The sequence below is a fragment of the Varanus komodoensis genome, unplaced genomic scaffold (genome assembly GCF_004798865.1).
Source record: "Varanus komodoensis strain SLA01 unplaced genomic scaffold, ASM479886v1 scaffold7_1, whole genome shotgun sequence".
Taxonomy (NCBI): Eukaryota; Metazoa; Chordata; class Lepidosauria; order Squamata; family Varanidae; genus Varanus; species Varanus komodoensis.
Window position 1 is genome coordinate 4,022,171 of NW_025336479.1, and position 20,566 is coordinate 4,042,736.

The following is a 20,566-nucleotide window of genomic DNA, read 5'->3' on the forward strand; positions in this document are numbered from 1 at the left end:
TTGAGGCCCCATCAGTGCAGGTGTTCAAGGACAGGCTGGACATACACATGGTGGGCATGTCATGAGTGGAGCTGGGTGGAGCCGGGGGTCAGACTAGATGGCCCGGGAGGCCCCTTCTGACTCGCTATGTTTCTATGTTTCTACAGCAAAAGATGCACAATTATGGATTGTCCCAGAAGGACTGCAATAAATCCCCTGAAGTTTTCCTTGCAGTAGAAGCATTGCTGAATAAAGTGAAGGCCTGTTTGTTGTTTCTTAATTATTCATGTCCCTTCTGTGACCTCTGTGCAGTCAGAAGTGTGACACTGTGGGTCCTTCCTCCACCATTTTGGTAATGTGAATTGAACTTAGGCCACATAGGAGGAACTAAAGCTTCTCCTCCTCCCCAGTATTGCCATCATTTTCCTGAGTGGGGCTGCATGTGTGTTTGAAGCCTTGTGCAAGCTCCTTGGGGCATGCCCTGTTTACTCTTGCAACAAAGGAAGGCACTGCACAAAGAGAATAAGAAGGGGAAACGGCTGCAGTTCAGTGGCCGAGTGTTGCATGGAAAAAGTCCTCAGATCCATTCCCTGTCATCTTTGGGAAGGACTCCCTGCCCGAAATGCTGGCAAGCCATGCCAATCTGTAGGCAATGCTGTACTAGATCGGCCAACAGCCTCACCTGCTGCACAGGAGCTCCCTCCGGTATCCCTGATGTTAAAAGCGGCAACAGTAGCAAAGTGCAGTGACTGTCAATATACTGCTTGCCCTGTAAGCCTAAACCAGTTTGGGGATGGGCCACTTAGACGTGAGTCTGAATCTGAATGCAGTTTGGAAATGCAACATTCCAGTTTTCTCATTTCATTCCTGTGAGTGTCATGGGAAATCAAGAGATGACTATAACTTTCTGTCTGTGTCAGAGATGGATGAAATTTAGTCACAGCCTTCCCCGAAGAGGGAAGTTCTACCAGCCCAGGCTCAGAAAATAACTGCGGTGAGTTCTGTGCTCCATGCCATCTGTCTGTCTTGTCTATTTTAAAGGACTTGTGGGGCCAAGGGAGCATAAAACAAACTAACAAAAAGACTTGCCTCATCTTTTCACCTCTGGAATGGCCCAGAGTAGGAGGCTGGAAGATCTTGCTTTCACTTTTGGTTAGCCACAGCTTACTGTTTCATTGGAACTGACCAAAGTATAATTTTAATGCTGATTTCCTTGACACACGCAGACATCAAATCAAGAAGGGGCAAGCTGGACAAGTTTGTTTCCTCTTTGCCTGGTATAAACAGAGCTTTAGCCTGTTAACACTTTATGATGTTTCTGTTCTATTGTGGATAAACTCCCCCCCAACCACCCTCTTGGGGCATGGAGAAGTTGCTACAGCGGTTTTTGTTATTCTTTATGTTGTGAACTGATAAGAAATCCACAGAAAAGCAGTATAACTCTGTTATATTTACTCAGGCTACATGAGGAAAACAACTGTTGAGAGAGATAAAATGTCTTTGGTTTGCCTGTTTGGGGGGGGGGCGGGGTGAGGACCAGGGGAAGAAAAAAAAAATGCATAGCCATGGAAATCTTCTGAATGAACATACTGGCTTGTTTTGTTTTTAATGGTTGTACTTAAATGGACAGCCATATCTTAAATATTTTAAAAGCTGTTTAGAATAAACTAAATGCAGCTGCAGTGGTGACCTAAATTCCTCTTGCTCTACATTTCATTAGAAAGTGGATGTGTTTGCCTGCCAAGAATCTGACCAAGGTCATTTGCTGCTTCCAATTATGCTTTTATCAGCAGAATTCAAAATGTGCAGTTAACAGACTTTCTTCTGGTTCTATTCCTCCACCCCTCCCCTTCATTTAAAGAAAGTGCAAATATGCTTATCAAGCAAGAAAAAGTAGTATATGGCCCAAACCACTTACACTGGATAAATGGGAGCAGACTTGCTTTGTTTTAGGATCAGCATTAGCTCTAATCATTCCCATCTATGGCAAACGCTTGCCATATTTTTCCCCACACCCATCAGTCTCTCTGCAGTAAGAACATGTGGCATACATGGAATGTACCACTGGATACAGCGACAGGCAAGAGCCATGGCCATGCACCGGCTTTCCAGCAATTCCTAACATTCCTGTTTGCTGTCTGACTACAGAACACTGAGCTAATAATTGTGCTCTGCTCAGCCCTTCATGACTCCGGGATCAGTTCTTGTAATGCCAGTGCTAGACCGCAGCCTTGAGTATGTGTAAATACAATTTCTTTATTCCCAACGTACCTCCTTTCACATGCTGCAGTTGCTCTTAATTATATCTTACCAGTTGTCCCTGAACTACCAAATACAGTGGTACCTTGGCTCACGAATTAATCTGTTCCAGGACTCTGGTCGTGACCCAAATTGGTTGTGAGCCAAGTTAAATTTCCCCATAAGATGAAATGTAAATAAGGTTAAACCAATCTAACCATTTTTTTAAATCAGAAAAATGTGAAGAAAAGTGACAACAACCAAGATTGCAGCCATCTCCTCCCCACCCCAAGCACAAGTGTGGCCATCTCCCCACCCCCGCAGCACGACCGAGATTGCGCCCATCATCCCCAAGTGCTGGGGGAGGGGGAGAGACAGGCGGGATTGCAGGCACACTGGGGGGGGGGAGACGGGCGCAAATGGGGCGCGCCGGGGGAGGGAGAGACGGGTGCGATCTTGGCCATCTCCCCGCCCCCAGCACTATCGCTGCCATCTCCCCACTTGGGAGATGGCCGCGATCGTGCTGACTGGGGGAGGGGAGATGGCCAAGATCGGGCCCGTCTTTCCTGCAGGAGCGTGCCCGTGATCACACATGTCTTCCCTGCACGAACACAACTGTGATCGTGGCCTTCTCCCCACTCGGGGTGGGGGTGGGGGAGATGTCTGCAATCTTGGTCACCACCCAATGCCGAGTTCGCGACCTATGTCAAAATTTTCAAGAAATTTCTGTTCACGACCTGATTTGGTTGTGAACCAAGGCGTTCGTGAGCTGAGGTACCACTGTAATTGCGCTTTCCACACCAGCAAGGTTTTATTGCACCAATAAAAATCGGCTAGTAACTGTGTGTCTAGTCCTGTGAAGGAGGCTGACATAAGCAGGGGCAGGGACAGGGAATACACATATTAAACAAACACCTTTCCACTAGCTGCCTCCTTGATTTTTGGAAATGGAAAGAGGTGGTGATTGTTATTCTGGTTTCACTTCTTGGCACAAAAGGGACCTCAGCTGCTAGAAGTGTTGCATTCCACATCCCATCCCCCTCTAGTCCTGAAACCAGCTGCATATGGAAGGCAGGAGAAAAGAAAAGCATGTTTCCCCCAGAGGCCAGAGCTGAGTGAGGGCTGGAGGCCGGCCAGCCCCTCCTCCCCGGGATTTTGCCTTTGAATATGAGAGCACAAAGAAATGGTCAGGTAAATTAGAAGAAGCTGGTTTTTAAAGCTATGATTATATCTATATCTGTAATTTTCACAAGCCAAGGTGAAGTTCAGACATTTTCTTTATTTTGGGGCTGCAAGCTTTGCGTATCTTCAATAGATAATAACGAATCAATGAATGCATAATTGAAGCCAATATTAATCCACCATCATAGCCTCTAACATTGTTTGTTTACTCTCAGTTTCAGTTTATTGATCACTGTATAGTGTATTAAAGCCTCCTGATAGTTTCAAAGTCAAGACCATTTCTTTGAGGACAGAAATATAGCTCGCTGTCATAAGCAAACTGATGACTTATACTAGACCTTTGAGCAAAATCTGCCAAAAATTCGATATAGACTGAAACAGGGAGGCTTCTTTGAGATAGCTATATTTCTGTCTTCAAATGAGGAGAGCTGAGAGTGTTGTTTCAAGTGCAGTCTGCAGGTGAGAGTGTTGCACCAGGGGCCCGGACGATGCAGGTTCTAGTTCCTGTTGTCAGCCTAACTTAGGGTGGTCGTAGTTGTTGTTGGGATAAAATAAAGCTGCGTCCACCAACTTGATGAATCAATTTTCTGCATGTGAAATGTTTGCACTTTGATCTCTTCCTCCAATGAAGCTGCTGCTCAAGGATCTTTACCTCTGATGCCCTTCCATCTCTTTTCTTTCTTTCACTGACACACATGAAAGAAAGAGCTGTTTCTGTGGTGGCAGTCAGAGTGTGGGACAATCGCTGTTTGCTTTTTGCCTGCTGGTAAGCAAGCTGTGAAAATGCTGTTGTTGCAGCTCTTTTAAATAGGCAATGCAGCTTCCGCATTGTTTGATTGTGATTGTACTTTAAATTGGTTTCTATACTTGTTTCTAAGTTCTTGTAAGCTCCTGTGATCTAGCATGTGCCTAGAAAGGTCAGATATAAAATGTTTGTTATAAAGTAAAATATTTAGTATATCTCCACCCACCATGGTAGTTGCTCTTCCATTTGTTATAAAGGCTGTTCGGAAAGGAAACTCGGGAAAGCAGATATTCTGCACAAGTATGGAATACAGTATTGGTATGTAGTATTCATACCAATACAGTATTTTGTTCCTTGAGAGTGTTCATGTCTTGCCCTTACACATGTAATGGTTGTGTGATAAGCAGGGGCTGAGCGGGTTCAGATCTCCCAGCTGATGTGTGTGTACATGTAGCTAAGTGTGTCTGGGCAGGGGGAACCTCAGTGATCTCAGAATCAGCAATGCAAATGCAGTATTGCTTGCTTAATTTACATAACTTTGAAGCCCTCAGCAGACAGTGTTGCATAAATCTTGGGGAGCTGCAACCTCTTTTAAGGGTGAGTAGTGCCCAGCTAATGATTACTTAAGCATATTTAAACTGGGATTTTTAAAGACAGAAATGTTCCATTATTTTTCTTTGATGGACGCATCCAGTTCTGTTTTAGGCTCATGAGTCGTTTTTTCTTTCTTTGCCCAGACATGAAGTGGACTCCCCACACATGCATCACCTCTGCTCCTAGCTACCGAAAAGCCTCAGGCTTGGAAAGTATTGCAACTTGTTTGCAAACTCACAGTATTCTACTGGAGCCAAGGCAAAGAGGTGACTTCCAGAACTTGCTACCCAACTTATCTATGTTTATGCAGTTCTGGAGAAAATATGTGGTATTTTACAGGCATCACAGCATCTTGGGCCCCAACCACAGTGCCAAGGGTTCAGTCTGAATTTTACTATGGGGTATAGTGAAATTAACCCATCATCCCTCCCCAGACCAGCTCCCCCAACTTCTTCCTGTATCTCTCTGAGTTTCTACTTGGTTTCTGTACATGCTTTTGCCAGTCAACTAGCAAAAGGCAGAGAGAAGTTAATCCAAAGGCTACTTGCAATCCTATTCAGAACTACTGGGGAAGCAAATGGGCCTTCCTTCTGAGTAAGCATGCTTTGTGTTGAACTAGTAAACACTTACTGGAGAATTCAAGACAGGGATTGTTTAGTTTTTTCCATAAATAGCTTCTTTAAAAATTGCCAAAGCAAGGCTTGCTAAATACCTCCCTGCCCCTTGCTGTCATCTGGTGACTCATTCCATGTCACATCAGTTAAGAGGAGGAGTTTTGTTGATGGCAGCAAGAGAAGCAGATGGTGGGTGCTTGTGTGTTTTTGTTTGGCCTGGCTATTCTTTGCTCCTTCGCTTTTCACAAAGGAATTACGGGACCCTTCCCAAACCGCTGCATTCCAGCTTGTGCTGCATCGTTGCGCCCCCCCCCCCGACCTGTGGTGACGTTCATTCTGTTTGTACAATGGTTTAGACTGGGCGGGCAAGGCCCTGTTGGATCCTTAATGGGAGCGGCCTGCAGAAGGTTCAGCCCCAGGCAGCTCTTGTTTCTAAGGCCCTGGGGAACTGCCGCCTGTCAGGTGGACCGCGCCAGCTGAATAAGGCAGCTTCCGGTGCGCCTGATTTTACTGCTTCTTGTAGCTAGCTCAAAGCTCTGGGACTTCATAAATTACATCCTGCATATCTTCTTGAAATGGGCCCTTCTCTGTTTTCTATTACATTTAGATCTTTTTCTTTTCTTTTTTTTTTTTTTTGCCTCTTGAAAGGAGCCCAAGGCAGCTGACATGACCCTCCTCATCACCATTTTATCCTCACAGCAACTCTATGAAGGGGCTGTGCTGTGCTCACACAACATGGCAAGTAGCCCTGCATGATACCATGGTTCACATTTTTTGCCATTATCTAAACAAGTGGATCAAATTGTTGCTACTTTATCATGGTTTCCATCCTCCCTACTATCCTCCCACTGTTGGCCGGTATCCCATCAGCCACTGTGCCTGAAATTCAATCCTAAAGTGCATCATTTCCTGCCTATGTCACCTGGCTCTTCCATATTGGTCAGTACACAGAGACCAGGGTGGCTCCTGCAGTTATCGCTCTTTCTAGGGGGTTTTGTGGTAGTTGCTTTTGAGGACCATAGGAACCATGATCCTGAATTCAGACAACATGACAAGCCACGGTGGCATGCAGAAATCATACAATAAACTGTGGTTTCTTGCTGTGGTTTCTTACCATGGTTTCTAAAGACCAAACTTACCATAACTGGGTTCAGACGACACAACAGACCAAGAATGGTAAAACAAACAAACCACCATGGCTTGTTGTGTTTTCTGAACTCAGTGACTTGCCCAAAGCCCCTCACTGAATGCCATGGCTGAAGGGAGACTAGTGCAAGAGGCGGCGGCAGACAGAGGGCTTAGTACATACCTGAAACACTCTGGTATCAAGCTAGTATTGTAAGCCTCACAGAGAACCTTCGGGTTATGGAATGGCATAGAAATTGAATTAAGTAAATAAATAAATATTGCACTGAGCACCTTAACAGAATTCCTTAAAGCTAAATAAGCTGGTATTGCTCAAAATATGAATTAAAATTCAAATCTGAAGCAGCTCCAAATTAAAAATAAGTGTATATTTTAAAGGTTGCCCATTAGTGTCACACTCTCTGGGCGGTCATTACAATTAAATTACCAATAGGTAACATAAATAAAATGGTACAATTAAAAACTACACAAGATAAAGTAACATAGAAATAATCAAGCAACAGATAAAATGTAAGCTAATATATTTAAATCAGTGCAAATTGATGCAAAAAGAATCTAAATGGTGCCATAGGTGTGGCAGAAAAGTTTTTGCAAGGTGTGTAAAGCTCAACAAAGTAGGTGCCTGGTGAATCTCAGATGGTAACGCATTCCACAGTTGAGGGGGCCAACGCAGAAGAGGCCTTCCTCCTTGCAAGCTCCCCCTTAACATCCTTCGGGAAAGGAACGCATAGAAGAACCTCTTCAACAATGGGCAGGAATATATAGAGTAAGGCGTCCCTAAGAGAATGTGGTCTCAAGCTGCTTAGGGCTTTATATGTCATAGTCAAGACCTTTAATTCAGCCTGGACTAGAAAAGGCAGCCAGTGCTGCTGATGAAGAGGTATAATATGTTCATAAGAACTAGCCCTTCTCAGCAACTGTGCTGCCCTGATCATTTGAAGAGTCCACGCTGTCTTCAAGGGAAGCCCCACAAATAGTGCATTGCAGTAGTCCAATCTGGAGGTTACCAAGGCATGAATGCCTATGGCAAGACTACCAAGTTGGAGTAGTTGGTAAATCAAAGCTGATAAAAGCTGATTGTAGCATTCATGCGCTTATTTTGCCAAATATCAAATCTGTGCAAAATCCAATTTTACTTCAAGTTCTACAAGTGGAGCCCAAACCTCCCTCTGTTAGTTAGCACTTGCCTTCCTGTGATGCTTTGCTAACCTTATGTCTTGGGGAATTCAATTCACCCCGTAGCTATTCAGAAGCCAGGCACCGAGCACTTGTCAGCTCAGCAGGATGAAGAGATGGGGTGGGCTTGCCAAACTTGATGTGATCACATGGACTTCCTGATTAAGAATTTCCCTGACTCAAGTATGGGTCTTGGATACCTGCCAGTGTTGCTCTGCGTAAAGCTTGGGTAATGGCGCATTGACTTTGGAAGGTGAAGCCAGAATGCTGGCAGCTGAGCCTCTTTTGGCCAACACGTCATCTTTGCTTTTTCATCTTCCCAGGCTTCACTCTTGTAAAAAGAAACGGATGAGTGAAGCAGCGACCAAGCAAAAGTGGTGTGAGAAGAGACACTTCGGGGGGAAAGACAAAACTGGTGTGATAAGCAGTTAAGAAACAGGCTGAACGTATAGACAGACGTCATGTATCGTAAAGGCCATGCCATGCATTATGATCCTACCACATAGCTTGACCAATGTCAAAAGTGTTATTGCCACCATGGAGACAGTATAGAAGAGACTGGCTCCATGGGGTTGGAGCTCTCTTCAGTGGAAAAAGTTAACGAGGCTACTGGGTATTTAGTTGTGGGAGGAGAGAAGACAAGCAGCAGGCCATGATGAGAATTCTTAAAATATTACAAATTAGGACAAATTGGTTGAAAGTCAAATGTGTTCCAAGCACCCCTGACAAGAGGTCCATATACAAAATGGAGGGTAATATACAAATCCCGTAACAAATTAAACCTCTTGTTTCCTTTCCAGGTATCTGCAGCAAGGGGGGATGCTAACAGAGAAGAAACTGGAGCCAACCAGTTTTTCCTTTTTTAGTGTTAGGAGCTGAGGCCAATCTGCCCAAGCATCCGGGGGAAACATGCAAAAGCCTTGATTGAGCTGGCTAGCTAAATAGATTTATGTTGCTCTGTTCAGTCTACTTTTCCAAGCATCTGGGGACAACTGAGGACACAACACTGACCAGTTCCCCTTGGAAGAAGGCCACTGGAGGCTTAGTGGCATTTTGTAGTATCTGCATGTATTTGCAGATCTGTTTCTCCTATTTCTGAGGGTCTTTCATTGTTTAAAAAACCCAGCAGACAGAATCTGTGGCACGTGTTCTTCGGTTTTGTAATTTTTCTTCTGGAAGGACTGTGTTGCTTACAGGAAGGTCAACAGAGTTTTATGTTAAACACTTGCTGACAGATGGATGTGACCAAGTTTTTGTCAGTGGCAGTAAGAACAAGGAAGCAATTAACCATCTGATTCTGGAAGGACTTTTGCAGTAGGTGAGGGATTACAGAAAAGCGTTTGCTGTTTTGTATCTGCGCATAGCTGAGCTGATGGGCTCTGTTGTATTGTTTGGTTCAATTTCTGGACCACTGTTTAAGAAGTCAGTGGATGGGTGGAGACAGGCAACTTGAGCAAGGACAAAGATACAGCTTGAATACAACACAAAGCTAAAGTCTTCCATGTGACACCAACACTCAAAAGGGACAGGCAGCACCCTAAAATGCTTTCATAAAGCCTTAACAAAGCCCTCTCTCTTTTCCCCTCTAAAACCTGTCTCAGCTTGTGCACAAACATCTGGATTACAACTTTCCCATCTAAGGGGGAGGGGGGAAATCCACTCTTTTTGTTGATGGCTCCGTTGATTCAAACTGTTCCTCAAAATGGCCCTAGAGCTAAGAAGCAATTGCCTAAACATTTAGTTTCCATGCCAACATATTGTCTGAGTATTTTGGGCTATTGGTGGGGGGTGGGGGCAGGCAGCAAACCAAGTTTACTCACAGGAGCCTGATAGGAAATCCATAACAATACTTCACAGTATGGTGCAAGTCTGTTGTACGCATACCTATGCAAAAATGGGTGATTTGGAAAAGAGCCTATTTCTGGAAGCTTTTCCCTGTTTACAGGAAATGACTACTTAATTAGCATTCTTGTTGCAAAATACAGTTGCTTAATCTCAGCATCTTTTTGTAAAATACTCTGTGAGATTTTCAAAAAGTACATTGATTAGGTGGCCAGTAAAGATTGTTCGAAACACCTTAAATACTTGAGAAATCTAGAAGTTTCTTTTCTGCAGAATCTGTGGTGATGATGGGGAAGGATTAAACATTGTTATGAATTCTACCTGTATATTTCATGCTATTAAAAATGGAAACATTGTACAGTGCTGTAGAGAGATACGTTCCTTTTCAGATTCTTCCTGTCTTTCCATTCTTGAACTGACCTTTATTTATACTTACATACATACATACATACATGTATTTATAGCCCCCCGCCCCCCACCATTACTGGTGAGGCCTTCCTAAACAGCTTTTGGACTTGACACCTTCAGTTAAGAATAATGTAAGTGGATCAAGCAAATAATTGTGCTTTCCTGAGGTAAATAAAATAAAACCACTGTTAATTGTATACAAAAATATATGTATGCATTATGGCTTGAATCATTATATTGCCTTCCATACGTAATTATCAAATTTTATTCGAAAAAGATTAAGTGATGTAACTTCATAAAATGTCTACTGTCAGGTTGTAGACATTACTCATGTGAGGGACGAATTCACTTGTGCCTTCACTTAAATGCCAATTCACCTCAATAGCAATAGTTTGTGTCAAATCACAGAAATGGTTTACATTTGGTTTCTTGTGCAAATAGGTACATACTGGCGCTAACAACAGAGCACTGTGCATTCCTAGGAACTGTATTCCTAGGAAAACTGGAATTGATCCGCAGCTTATCCTGAGTAACTTAATTGCAAGATCAGTTGGAGATGGAGAAGGACTTGCCTGAATGACAGCTTGTCGAACAACACTTTCAATCTTTCCCTTCAAATAGCAAAGGCAGTCAGTTGTTGGGTTCACTGCAAAAATGAATGTACCTCCAGAAGACACCCCAGAGTCCTCTGAAAAGCCATGGATACTGTGGCCTATGACAAAAAACTTTTAAAAGGAGGGTCCAAATAGACAAGCATTTCCTCACAGAAAGCTGCAGAAAGCACTGCTTAGGAGACATTCTCTCTGTGTATATATCTGTGTGCATGACTACTTGGGCTATAAAGCGGTGCATGGTGACACAACTGACCCAGCGAATGTGTCCTTATAGGGTGTAGCACAAACAAAATACCTCCCCGCCCTGTGATAACACAGAAAGGAACTCACCTGGTGAAGGGTTATGATTTGGAACATGATTAAGCCATTCTAGAAGGACTAGAAGCTTTAACTGTTCAGAGGGTGCTGAGAGCACATGCACAGGTCAAAGCTATTGCGGGTGTGCCTACTGAGGACACTGATAGCCTTAGCCCCTGAAGCTCTGGACCGAGGGGACATCCTGCGCCAGCAACAGAGTGGAGAAACTGCAGCAGGCAGCATGAAATGCTCTGTTTCTAAAATTGGACATGCTGGGGCTTAAACTTCCCTGAAAGCTCTGTGTCCTCATCCCTGCTCTTTGGTGGCAATACAATGGCATAGTGCACATTCATGTGCTCTAGGGATGAACACTGACTCCTGGTGTGCAATTGCATGTGAGGCGGCATAGAATAAATAGAATTAAATAAATTCATACGACAATGCTACATGTGTTGCATTCAGAGGACTGAAAAGTAATGTATCAGTACAAAGGATTGTTGTGATTACATAGATGCCCTGCCTTCCTTCATCTTTGAAGCAGATGCAGCAGCAAATGAATGTAATGTGATTCAATCTTAGTTGCAGCACAGCTCATGGTAAGGGACATAACCTTGCATGGTTTGCAGAATGACTGCATCTGTATGCGTGGCAAGTCTCTGTGATGCTTGTCACACAAGGCACAGGCAATGGAAAAGTGTGACATGCCTAGAAAGGGTTAAGTTTAGGAGAAGAAGGATCTGTGAACCTGGTGACATCATAGAGTGCCTGCCTACACCCCTGCCTCTTCTTCAGGCCCTGCATGCTGCTACCTGCTCCTCAGCTTAGTAACCTGGAAGGCACAGAGTCTGCATGTATATGGAAATTCACAGTAAAATGATTCTGGAGTTAGAAACATAGAAACAGAGCAAGTCAGAAGGGGCCTCCCAGGCCATCTAGTCTGACCCCTGGCTCCAGCCGGCTTCACTCACGACATGCCCAGCTATTCAGGTATAACACTAAGGGTGCAATCCAATCCACACTTGATGCATAGACACCTCCAAACTCAGATGCTCATGTGCTCCCAAATGAATGCAGTGAAGCTCAGTGATAATCTTTCTGTAGCAGTGTTTGGCCATCAATTCAAAGAAGTGCCAACCAGAAAGGAAGGAGGCTGGGGCAGTGCCTGGATACTTTGTAAGCTGCCAGCCCCAGCCTCCTTCCATGCCCTCCCCAAACTGGCCCACTCCTTCTCCTCTCCTCTGTGGCCAGATTGTAGCTGCTAAGAGGCAGCTGGCACGGTTCTCTCTGCATTGGCTGCAAGGGGCAGGGCAAGGGCTCAGCCTTTAGAGCCCTGCTTGAGAACTCGAAGCCAGGACTCCAAACACAGAAGCCGGAGGCCATAGGACTGTCTCTCACATCATGGTTGAGCATTACAGAAATGAGCAGGCACGTGCCTCAGACTTGCAGTTTCTCCTCTCTTCCTCATTAAAGATGAAAGGCTTCTGATCATCTAAACCCAGCAAACTACTTATGGCTAGCAAAAGCCGTGGTTTGGCCAGAAACTAGTATTCCAACCCTGCATCAAAACCGGTCCTGGGATCAAATGAAACAAACACGTCTGGTTGTTTGGTCGCTAACTGCAATCAGAAGCTTTTAAACGGGAGGAGGAGAAAGGAAAAAGAAAATGGATCATCTTACATCTGAAAAGGTTCACTCTCTCATACTTTGGTTTCGACTTGCTGCATACCTGGTGAGAAGGTTGGTCTCTGCTCTTGTAACGCATGGAAACTGATCTACCATTTTTATAATCATTTGAGGTCAATCTCAATGTTGAAACATAGGAATTTCTAAACAAATCAAAAGAAGTATATATGCCTCCTACATTACCATGGCAACTGTCATGTTAAAGTGTTTCCAAACATTTACAGTGGCAGAATCAATTCAAGCACAGAAGCTCCAGTGATGTTGACAGGTGCTGTGGACCATACATAGCACGATGCACTGGACAGGATGTCACATCTTGGTGCTTTTGGACTCTGGCTGTAGGAATATATTGCTTGATATCAATTTGCAAAAGATTATGCTTTTCACATTGGAGACAGCTTGTACTAACTCAGATGAGAGTGTCTGACTAGCACCTGCTGTTCTTGAGGCTGCGTTCTGCTCTAAAAGCACACCAATTGACTAGTTACGTTGCCAAGATACAGAATGGGTGTTGGCACAATGAAGAGACCTCATCTTCCCTGCATATAGGCATTTGAGCATTTACACTACACTCAAAGGACCTGAAATTATCCCACAGAGCCACAGCTTTATCATTTTAGCAATACCATCATATTACATATATGTTACCTGATTAATCATACATGTTTAGTTCAGTTGGACATGCCCCGTGGCCTGCAGGCTGTTCTCTGTGTGGTCCACCAGTCTAGAAGAGCCCCCACCCTCTTCCTTGCAGCACCATTTATCAACTGGATCATGGAGAAAAGATGGCTGCTCCAGCGCTATCAACAGGACAGTGATAAAGGAGACAGACTTTATCTTCCTCAGAGACCCCCCAGGTGTCTGGGTTGTTGGATGGAGGTTGCTTTGGCAACTCAAAACAGCCGGTCCCCCCACCCCCGGATGCAGGAATGGGTGGTGAAACCGACCTACCACCCAACAGTTGTGGGCCCACCAGCCTGTGACTGCATAGCTTTACATTCTTTCCTGGGAGTAAGCCTTACTGAACTCAATGGGTCCTACTTCTGAGTAGACCTATTTAATTTGTGTGGTTTTTTAAAATAAAAGCATTATTATTGTACATTTGTACAATAGTGTACACGTTTAGGCTTTATTGATGTACATTTCTCGATCATTAATGCTGCCTTACCTAGGGAGCTTGCTGAATTTCGCCATCCAAATTAAGGATTCTACAAAACAAGGGACAAGTCTGGCTAGAACCTTGAAAAGCAGCTTTGTTCAGCGAAGGTGCTAGATTAAACTAGAATTTCACGTGCCTTTTGAGTCACTTAATTTTCAACAGAGTTGAATGCATTACTCTCAGGTAAGCATACTGAAGGGCTCTGAACTCCACAGTAAATATAGGGAGGCTTTTTTCCAAACAGGATCGGGTTGTTAGTGTGCTTCCCAAAGTAAGGCCAAGCTTTGCAAACTTTGCTTCGATTTAGATATACGAGACCTTCTAGTTTGGTGAAACCCGATTCATACTAATTCAGTTTTGGTAATTTTGATCCGCAAGCCTGCCGTGCCTTCCTTCTGAAGGAGCCCAGCACCGACTCCTCTGGCGTCCCGGATGCTTCTCCACAGCGCGAGCATTCCGCCCTACCACCCCGCAACTACTGCGGGACGACTTTAAAAGACAGGATGTGCACTCGCGCTCGATGAATCAAATACGGTGATGATGAAGAAACCCCCGGAATAAGAGCAGGCCACGTGGTCTTACATTTGCGTCTCCCGTTTGCGCGAGCGAGTTCAGAACCTTGTCTTAGAGGAGCATGCGCAGAGGGAGCGCACACGTGCCTTCCCCTCCTCCTGTGAGCGGGGGCGAGTTGTCGTTCCTCGTAGTGCGCAGGCGCACGCGTTGGCAGGCATCTAGGTACCTCCTCCGGCCTGTCACTGGCTATCAACAAGCCGGGCGGTCGCCGCTCTATATTCCTTCCCTTCCCCTCCCCTCCCCTGCCCCGGAACCGGCGGGGGCAGCAGCAACACCACAAGGAGGGGCCCCAGCATCGCCGGCACAAGGAGCTGAACGAGGAGCCGACATGAGGCAAGAGACCAACGGGCCTTGGCGATAGAAGGTGGGCAAACGGTGCGCCTCTCCTCCCCTCCCCCTCCGTCCTGTGTTTCCTCTCCCCTCCGTGACACTCGTTCCTCTCCTGCGTTCCCCCTCCGTCCCACTGCTACCTCCCTTCCCCCAAGTCTCCTTATCTTCTGCTTTTCTTCCCCTCCCCGCCTCAGCCCTTCTGTTCTGCTGAGGCTGGGATGGCTTCAACATCCTCTATTTGCTATGTCGCCTTCTCTCCTCTGCCCCCTTCGCGACGCGCCCGGGGACGTCCCCGGTCCCAGATTCCCTGCCTTCCTCCAAGTTTTTCAAACTTCGGCACACTAGGTGCGTCCCCATCGCTCAGCCTTTCTGTAGCTTCTCTCCCTCGCCTCATGCCTCTCTGAATGGGGTGTGTGTCGCCATCAATCTTTCCACTGCCGCCCCCCGCTTTCTGGGTTCTTCCTCCTACCATTCCGACTAGTATCCTCGGCCACGTCATGCCCACTGGTGAGCCCTCCAAACTCGTCTCCCGCCTCCCCACCCCGCAACTCATCCCTTCTGCCCCTTTGCTCGAGCTACATTTCGTCTGAGTATCCTCCTTGCTTCGCTCGTGTGCCCTTGCCTTTTGGCTTTCCCCCTGCTGCTCTCTTCCCACCCTTGCCCTGAAATGCCTTCCCTCCCTTTGTTGTACGACTGGTCTCGCCACTGCCCCTTCCCGTCCGCGGTTTGGTAACATCGACTCAGTCCACGTACGTGAGCGCCTCATTTGTCTCGAAATCTTCTCGTTCTGCCCTTCGCACCCCCCGCCCTGCCTTTCTGCCCACTAAGCTGTTTTTCTGCTCGCATATTTTTCCTGTTCTGCAGTAAGACAGTTGTTCCCTGGTTAAAAACTCTGAGCTTCTCCTCTCGCACCCCACGATAGAGCAGATGGATAGTGCTACTTATTTGGGGGCAACTTTTTGCTTTCCTTGTTGATTCTGCCCTGTCACTCCCAAACCCTTTCTTCCATTCAAGAAAGTCACCCTGCCTTTTGAGCTTCAGTTGATGGAAAGGGCTATATTATACAAAAATTGGTTAAGTTGTTTAAATATGTGCAGTCCATGCAGGTTTTGAGACCCTATGATGGAAGGGTATAGACTAAATGAATCCTGAATTTAGTCACTGTAAAAATAATAATAGTTGTAAGAGCAGATCTCTGTTAGTATCAGCTCTGAACTGCTTTGCAGGCTACAGAAGTGACAAGGAAGGAAAGAAAACAGTTCCATGTAAACGTTAAGCTTGATACGGACCAGGCAAGAATTCTGCTTAAATGTCGTCGAAAATGCTCTTGACTGGGTTGCTAAATATTTCTTTTAATGTAAATGATGTCTGTTTAACTATCAAATAATAGTGTGGCTTGGCGACACCCCCCCCACCCCCAAATCACTGTGTTTTTGTGCTGAAAGAATTTGAATTTTCTCCAACATTCTTTCTTCTTCACTGCTTACAAAGTTCTTGTTATGTTAAAAAAACAAAGCAAAATTCCTGGAAGAGCCTGTTAACTCTCTCTGACATTTTGAAGTTAATTTATTGAAGCAGCTATTTGAGACAGTGAATGTTTTTTCCCTTGTGGCTGCAGAAAATGGTCCTGATTATTTCTCTTTACTGTACTTGTTAGAAGGCTGTTCCATATTAGCCATGCACACAATATTGGGGTATTCTTTGAAGAGGACAAAGTAAGATCTCTTGAATGTGTATATTTCTTCTTGAAGTTGTGTACAGCTGGATTGGAATGTCCAATTCCATAAATCCCTTAAGGGTATCATACTGAGTCTCCTGGTTGCAGTTAATGATCTTTTGTATTCAGAACATCCTTAGTGCTAATCCCAAAGAACTGCATTAACCAAACACAGGCATGATGTATGGCTAGAATTATTTATATTAACAATCTTTAATGTGCTTTTATAGTTGATCTGTTACGTATTTTTGTAACTTTAAAATATATTTGTGCATTGAAATGATTGTTACCAGCCCTGAGTTAAGTAATTAGTTAATTTTGCATTCTGATGACCTAAATAGGCTACTTTTCCATTTGAAGGAAAGGGACTTGGTAAAAGGTCACCTTAGATATTACTGACTGCCTTGCCTAGCACTGGAATAAAAAATCATATCCTGGATGTTTTCAAATTCTATGGGACTTAAAGTTCTAATTTCTAAATTAGAATGTTGTATGCTGTCTTTTTAAAAAGGGATGAAAATCAGTGTAGACTATCCACGCAGTAAGAAAAGTATTCCTAATAGTCTTGTTTTATTTAATATCTACTATATCACATTTTTAAAAGAAAGTACCTACTGTGTTTTTCAATTAAAGTTGATGAATCTGGGAATATATTGACACTATATAGCTTTAGTAGGAAAACATGCTGGTTCTTTAAGGGTAGTCTCCCTCCTGCATGGAGCTGCTTCACTTTCCCCTCCATGTGAGCAGCAAATTTAACAATGTTGTTAATGCCTTCTAAAGAAGCCAGATTATGAAATGATGGTTTAAACTGGCAACCATAGACTCAGTTCCCAGTTCAGGTGTAATGGGAAAGTATAATTAACTTGGCTTGCTTGCTCAGTGTGGGACAAAAAAACAAAGTGTCTGTGTGTAGGTTCCTAAAGCTCCTGTATATCATGGTTTATTTAAGGAAGATTTCATTATCCCAAAGTGACCACAGTTTGCCTCATTACTTGCCAAGTGGCATAACTTGTGTGAGTGAGGCTGATGTCCTTTTTCCCATTCAGCATTCTGGTTAAGTAGAATTGTTTTAATATTTAGTGACTAACAATCCAGCTATCGTAATTTCAAGGAACTGAAATGTACAGGTAAAATGGGGGCCTAGCCTAGATGCATTCAATTGTGTGTTCAAGTGTATCTGTACACTTGACTAGAACTTTTAAAACTCATGGTATGCCATTCAAATATTTCTTTGAATATTCTACTGCTGGTTAAGTACCTGTTGTACCTGAAGATACAGCATCTTGTGCTGCTGCTTGTCATTTCTCTGAATGTGAAGTTATAAAGGAAGCCAGAAATGTATGGCTTAAAATAGAAAAGTGAGTATATGTTGTGGGTGTGCTATCCCATATTTTAAGTACATTTAAAATATAGTAATTCCTGACCAAATATAGCTCTTCAGGTTCCATGATGATAGTGAGCCTTCTGTTGTGAAATACACATTTTAAATGCTTTTTCAGAAGAACTATTCTGATAGTGGCAGCATAAATCACACCTACCCTGAATTCTCTTCAAAATCTTCCATGTGTCATTTGGATATAGAATTCTGGTGATCAAAGTGAAATGTAAAGTACCTGTGATTACAATTGAAACAGTAACATGCATGGATTGATACCATTTCAATCTCTTTCCCCCCTCAGATCTGTGTAGTACTAATCACTCACAACCATGGTGCAGAAATACCAATCCCCTGTGAGGGTGTATAAGCACCCCTTCGAGTTAATTATGGCTGTAAGTATCCATTTTCTAATGTATTTGCTGCATTGTGCATCAACTTAGTTGGACAACTTGAAGATTAACAAGTCTTGTGTATCCTTTCTCTAAAGAGGATATTATCAAAGGCCATTTTTACTTATAAATAATTCATACTGCCCTGTTCACATCTACTCTAGGACGTGATGGTGTTTCAGTATGTGATCTGGAACAAATATCTGAGGCTACTTGGAACAGTATGGTGTGTTGCCAGGGGGCAAGAGATTCTTTTAGATTTGAAAAGCAATGAACATACCACTGAGGGAAGAAAAAGAGATTTATTTAGATAGAAACAAATACAAAAACAGAGAATGTGCTCTTGGAAGCTTCAAACCATCACAGGTGGATTCCTGCATCCATTTCTCCCAGCACTGCCTCTGTGGTCCCACCTGAGCTGAGGTTCTACCAACAATGAAATTCCTTCAATTTATAAAGGCATAACATCAAGGTTACATCTGGTGTTAATTGTGGGTGAGAATGGGCATGGATGATAAAGTGTCTGTACAAGGTCAGATAGCTGATATCCATATTTGACACTTCTCCTCCTCCTCAATCTCTTGTGTCACACTGATGCCCAATTTCAGAATTCAGCCTTTGATAATGGGCATAGAATGAGGGAACTGTAGCACAGTTACAATTACAATGGCCTTCTGCATGAATGTCACTACAGTATGTTCTGTATTTTTGCTTTCTGATTATCCAGATCAGTGGAGTAAAGCACAGGTGCAGTTCAGACATTTGAACAAATCATGGTTCAAGAATCTGAACTTGGCATAATATCTGTTGACAAACTTTTGCTATCACTATTGCTCTGCCTCTAGAGGCCACTGCCCCTAAATAGTAGAGTAGGGAGCATTTTTTAAAGGCAGCTTTAAAATCATGGACTTCTGTGCTTCTGAAAGATCATACTGTGGCCAAGTAGTAAATTATTGTTTGATGTACTGTAATGTTTGAATTGAGCCACTGTGGGGTATCTGGTTCTGAGAGTACTATCTTGTGCACAAAATATCTTCATGTAGTCTAAGATAAGAAACATGTGGAGAGGAGGGGAGAGAGTTACATATTTCTTGCATAGAAATCTGTTCTCCTAAGCTGAGTTATAATACTGACAGATGTCCTGTAGGAAGTACAGCAAATCTGAAAACATTGGCAGTGGCCTTTTAGGCAAACAGTCAGGACATGCTGTGCAAAAGAGTTTCTTTTAACTACAGTGCCAAAATATAGTTGAAATATTAATAACAGGAAAATTGAGTCTGGTATTGTTCTACCTGTACTTTAAAGAGTAACCAGTGCATGAAGAAAAGGAGTCCAACATTCAGGCAGTATTACCTGTTGGTATATTCATGTGTAGATTTAATTGGATCTTCCTCCACACAATGGTGATAGCATTTCTGTGGCTTATTGATGCACACCTCTTACTTGTGTCAATGTTGAGATCTTTCAAACCAGGTATTATATCTTACAGAACTATTACAACTAAAAAAATACTGTAAATATGGGTGACAAAGGAAGTAGAAAAAAGAATCAGATTAAGCCAACATTAAAAAAAAAAAGTTGCAGAAGCGAGGAGCATTGAATGAAAATTTTAGTCGTTCTTCCTGTGTTGGTAGGATGATGCTTGTGTATATGAACATAACAGAAACATGGAGGACTAAAAAAACCCCACACTACCACAGTTCAGTTTTTCTGAAGGAACCTTAAGGACAGAAATTGCGCTGGTGAGCATATGAAAACGGAGAGCGGTAAACTTCTCCTTAGGAGTTGGGGGAAACGTATGAGAAGCTACTTTAGTCAAACTCATAGTTGCTTCACCTTTTCTATTTTGTAGAAGGACATTGACAGAAATCATTCCAGCTTCTCTATTTTCTGGTTTTGAATATTCTTAGTTTGGTTTTAGATTTTATGTGGCATGGCAGCATTTTTGAGGCTTTAATGAAGTTTTTTGAACTCTTGCACAAGCACATAGTTTTCTGGAAGTAAGTATTTATTCCCATGTGTGACAATCATGGATTTGGAGACTCTTTTATTAAAGTTGTGCTGTGAGTGAGTACTTCTATAGCCCTTGATACTCTCAGGAAGAGCATTCTCAGACAGCAGTATTTCCTCTACCCTAAACACTCAACTTCCTTGACCTCACTACCTTGCAAAGAAGCAAAACTGAATAACTGGTTCTTTCGCTGCTTATTGCCACCCCAGGGCCCAAATAGGGTCTGAGATGTGGCACCCATCCTACTTTCTGTTCAGCATCTGCCTGAATGTGGGGAAAACTGATAGCAGCTGTGCAAAGTTGCGGCCAGCTGTCATCAGTTAGAGCTCCTTGACCAGCGTGGCACTCCTTTTTTACCACTCTGGTCCAGGACTCTTAATTTTTGACTTGACCATAGCTTAGCATGTTTCCCAGGTTCAGATGGCATGCTAAATCATAGAGAATTTTCCTAAACCCTAGAACAAACCATGGGTACATGAGGTGGCTTA

The 20,566-nt window shown here is 43.6% G+C and overlaps 1 protein-coding gene across 1 annotated transcript in view; it reads left to right on the plus strand.

Moving 5' to 3' along the window:
• Window positions 1-14,413: 14,413 nt before the first annotated feature.
• The window catches only part of SEC14L1 (SEC14 like lipid binding 1), a 43,194-nt gene continuing 37,041 nt past the window's right edge, over window positions 14,414-20,566 (plus strand). Inside the window, exons 1-2 of the mRNA XM_044453659.1 lie at window positions 14,414-14,614; window positions 17,980-18,070. Coding sequence (XP_044309594.1) covers window positions 18,008-18,070 — 63 coding nt within the window. The 5' untranslated portion in view covers window positions 14,414-14,614; window positions 17,980-18,007. The remainder of the gene's footprint in view (window positions 14,615-17,979; window positions 18,071-20,566) is intronic.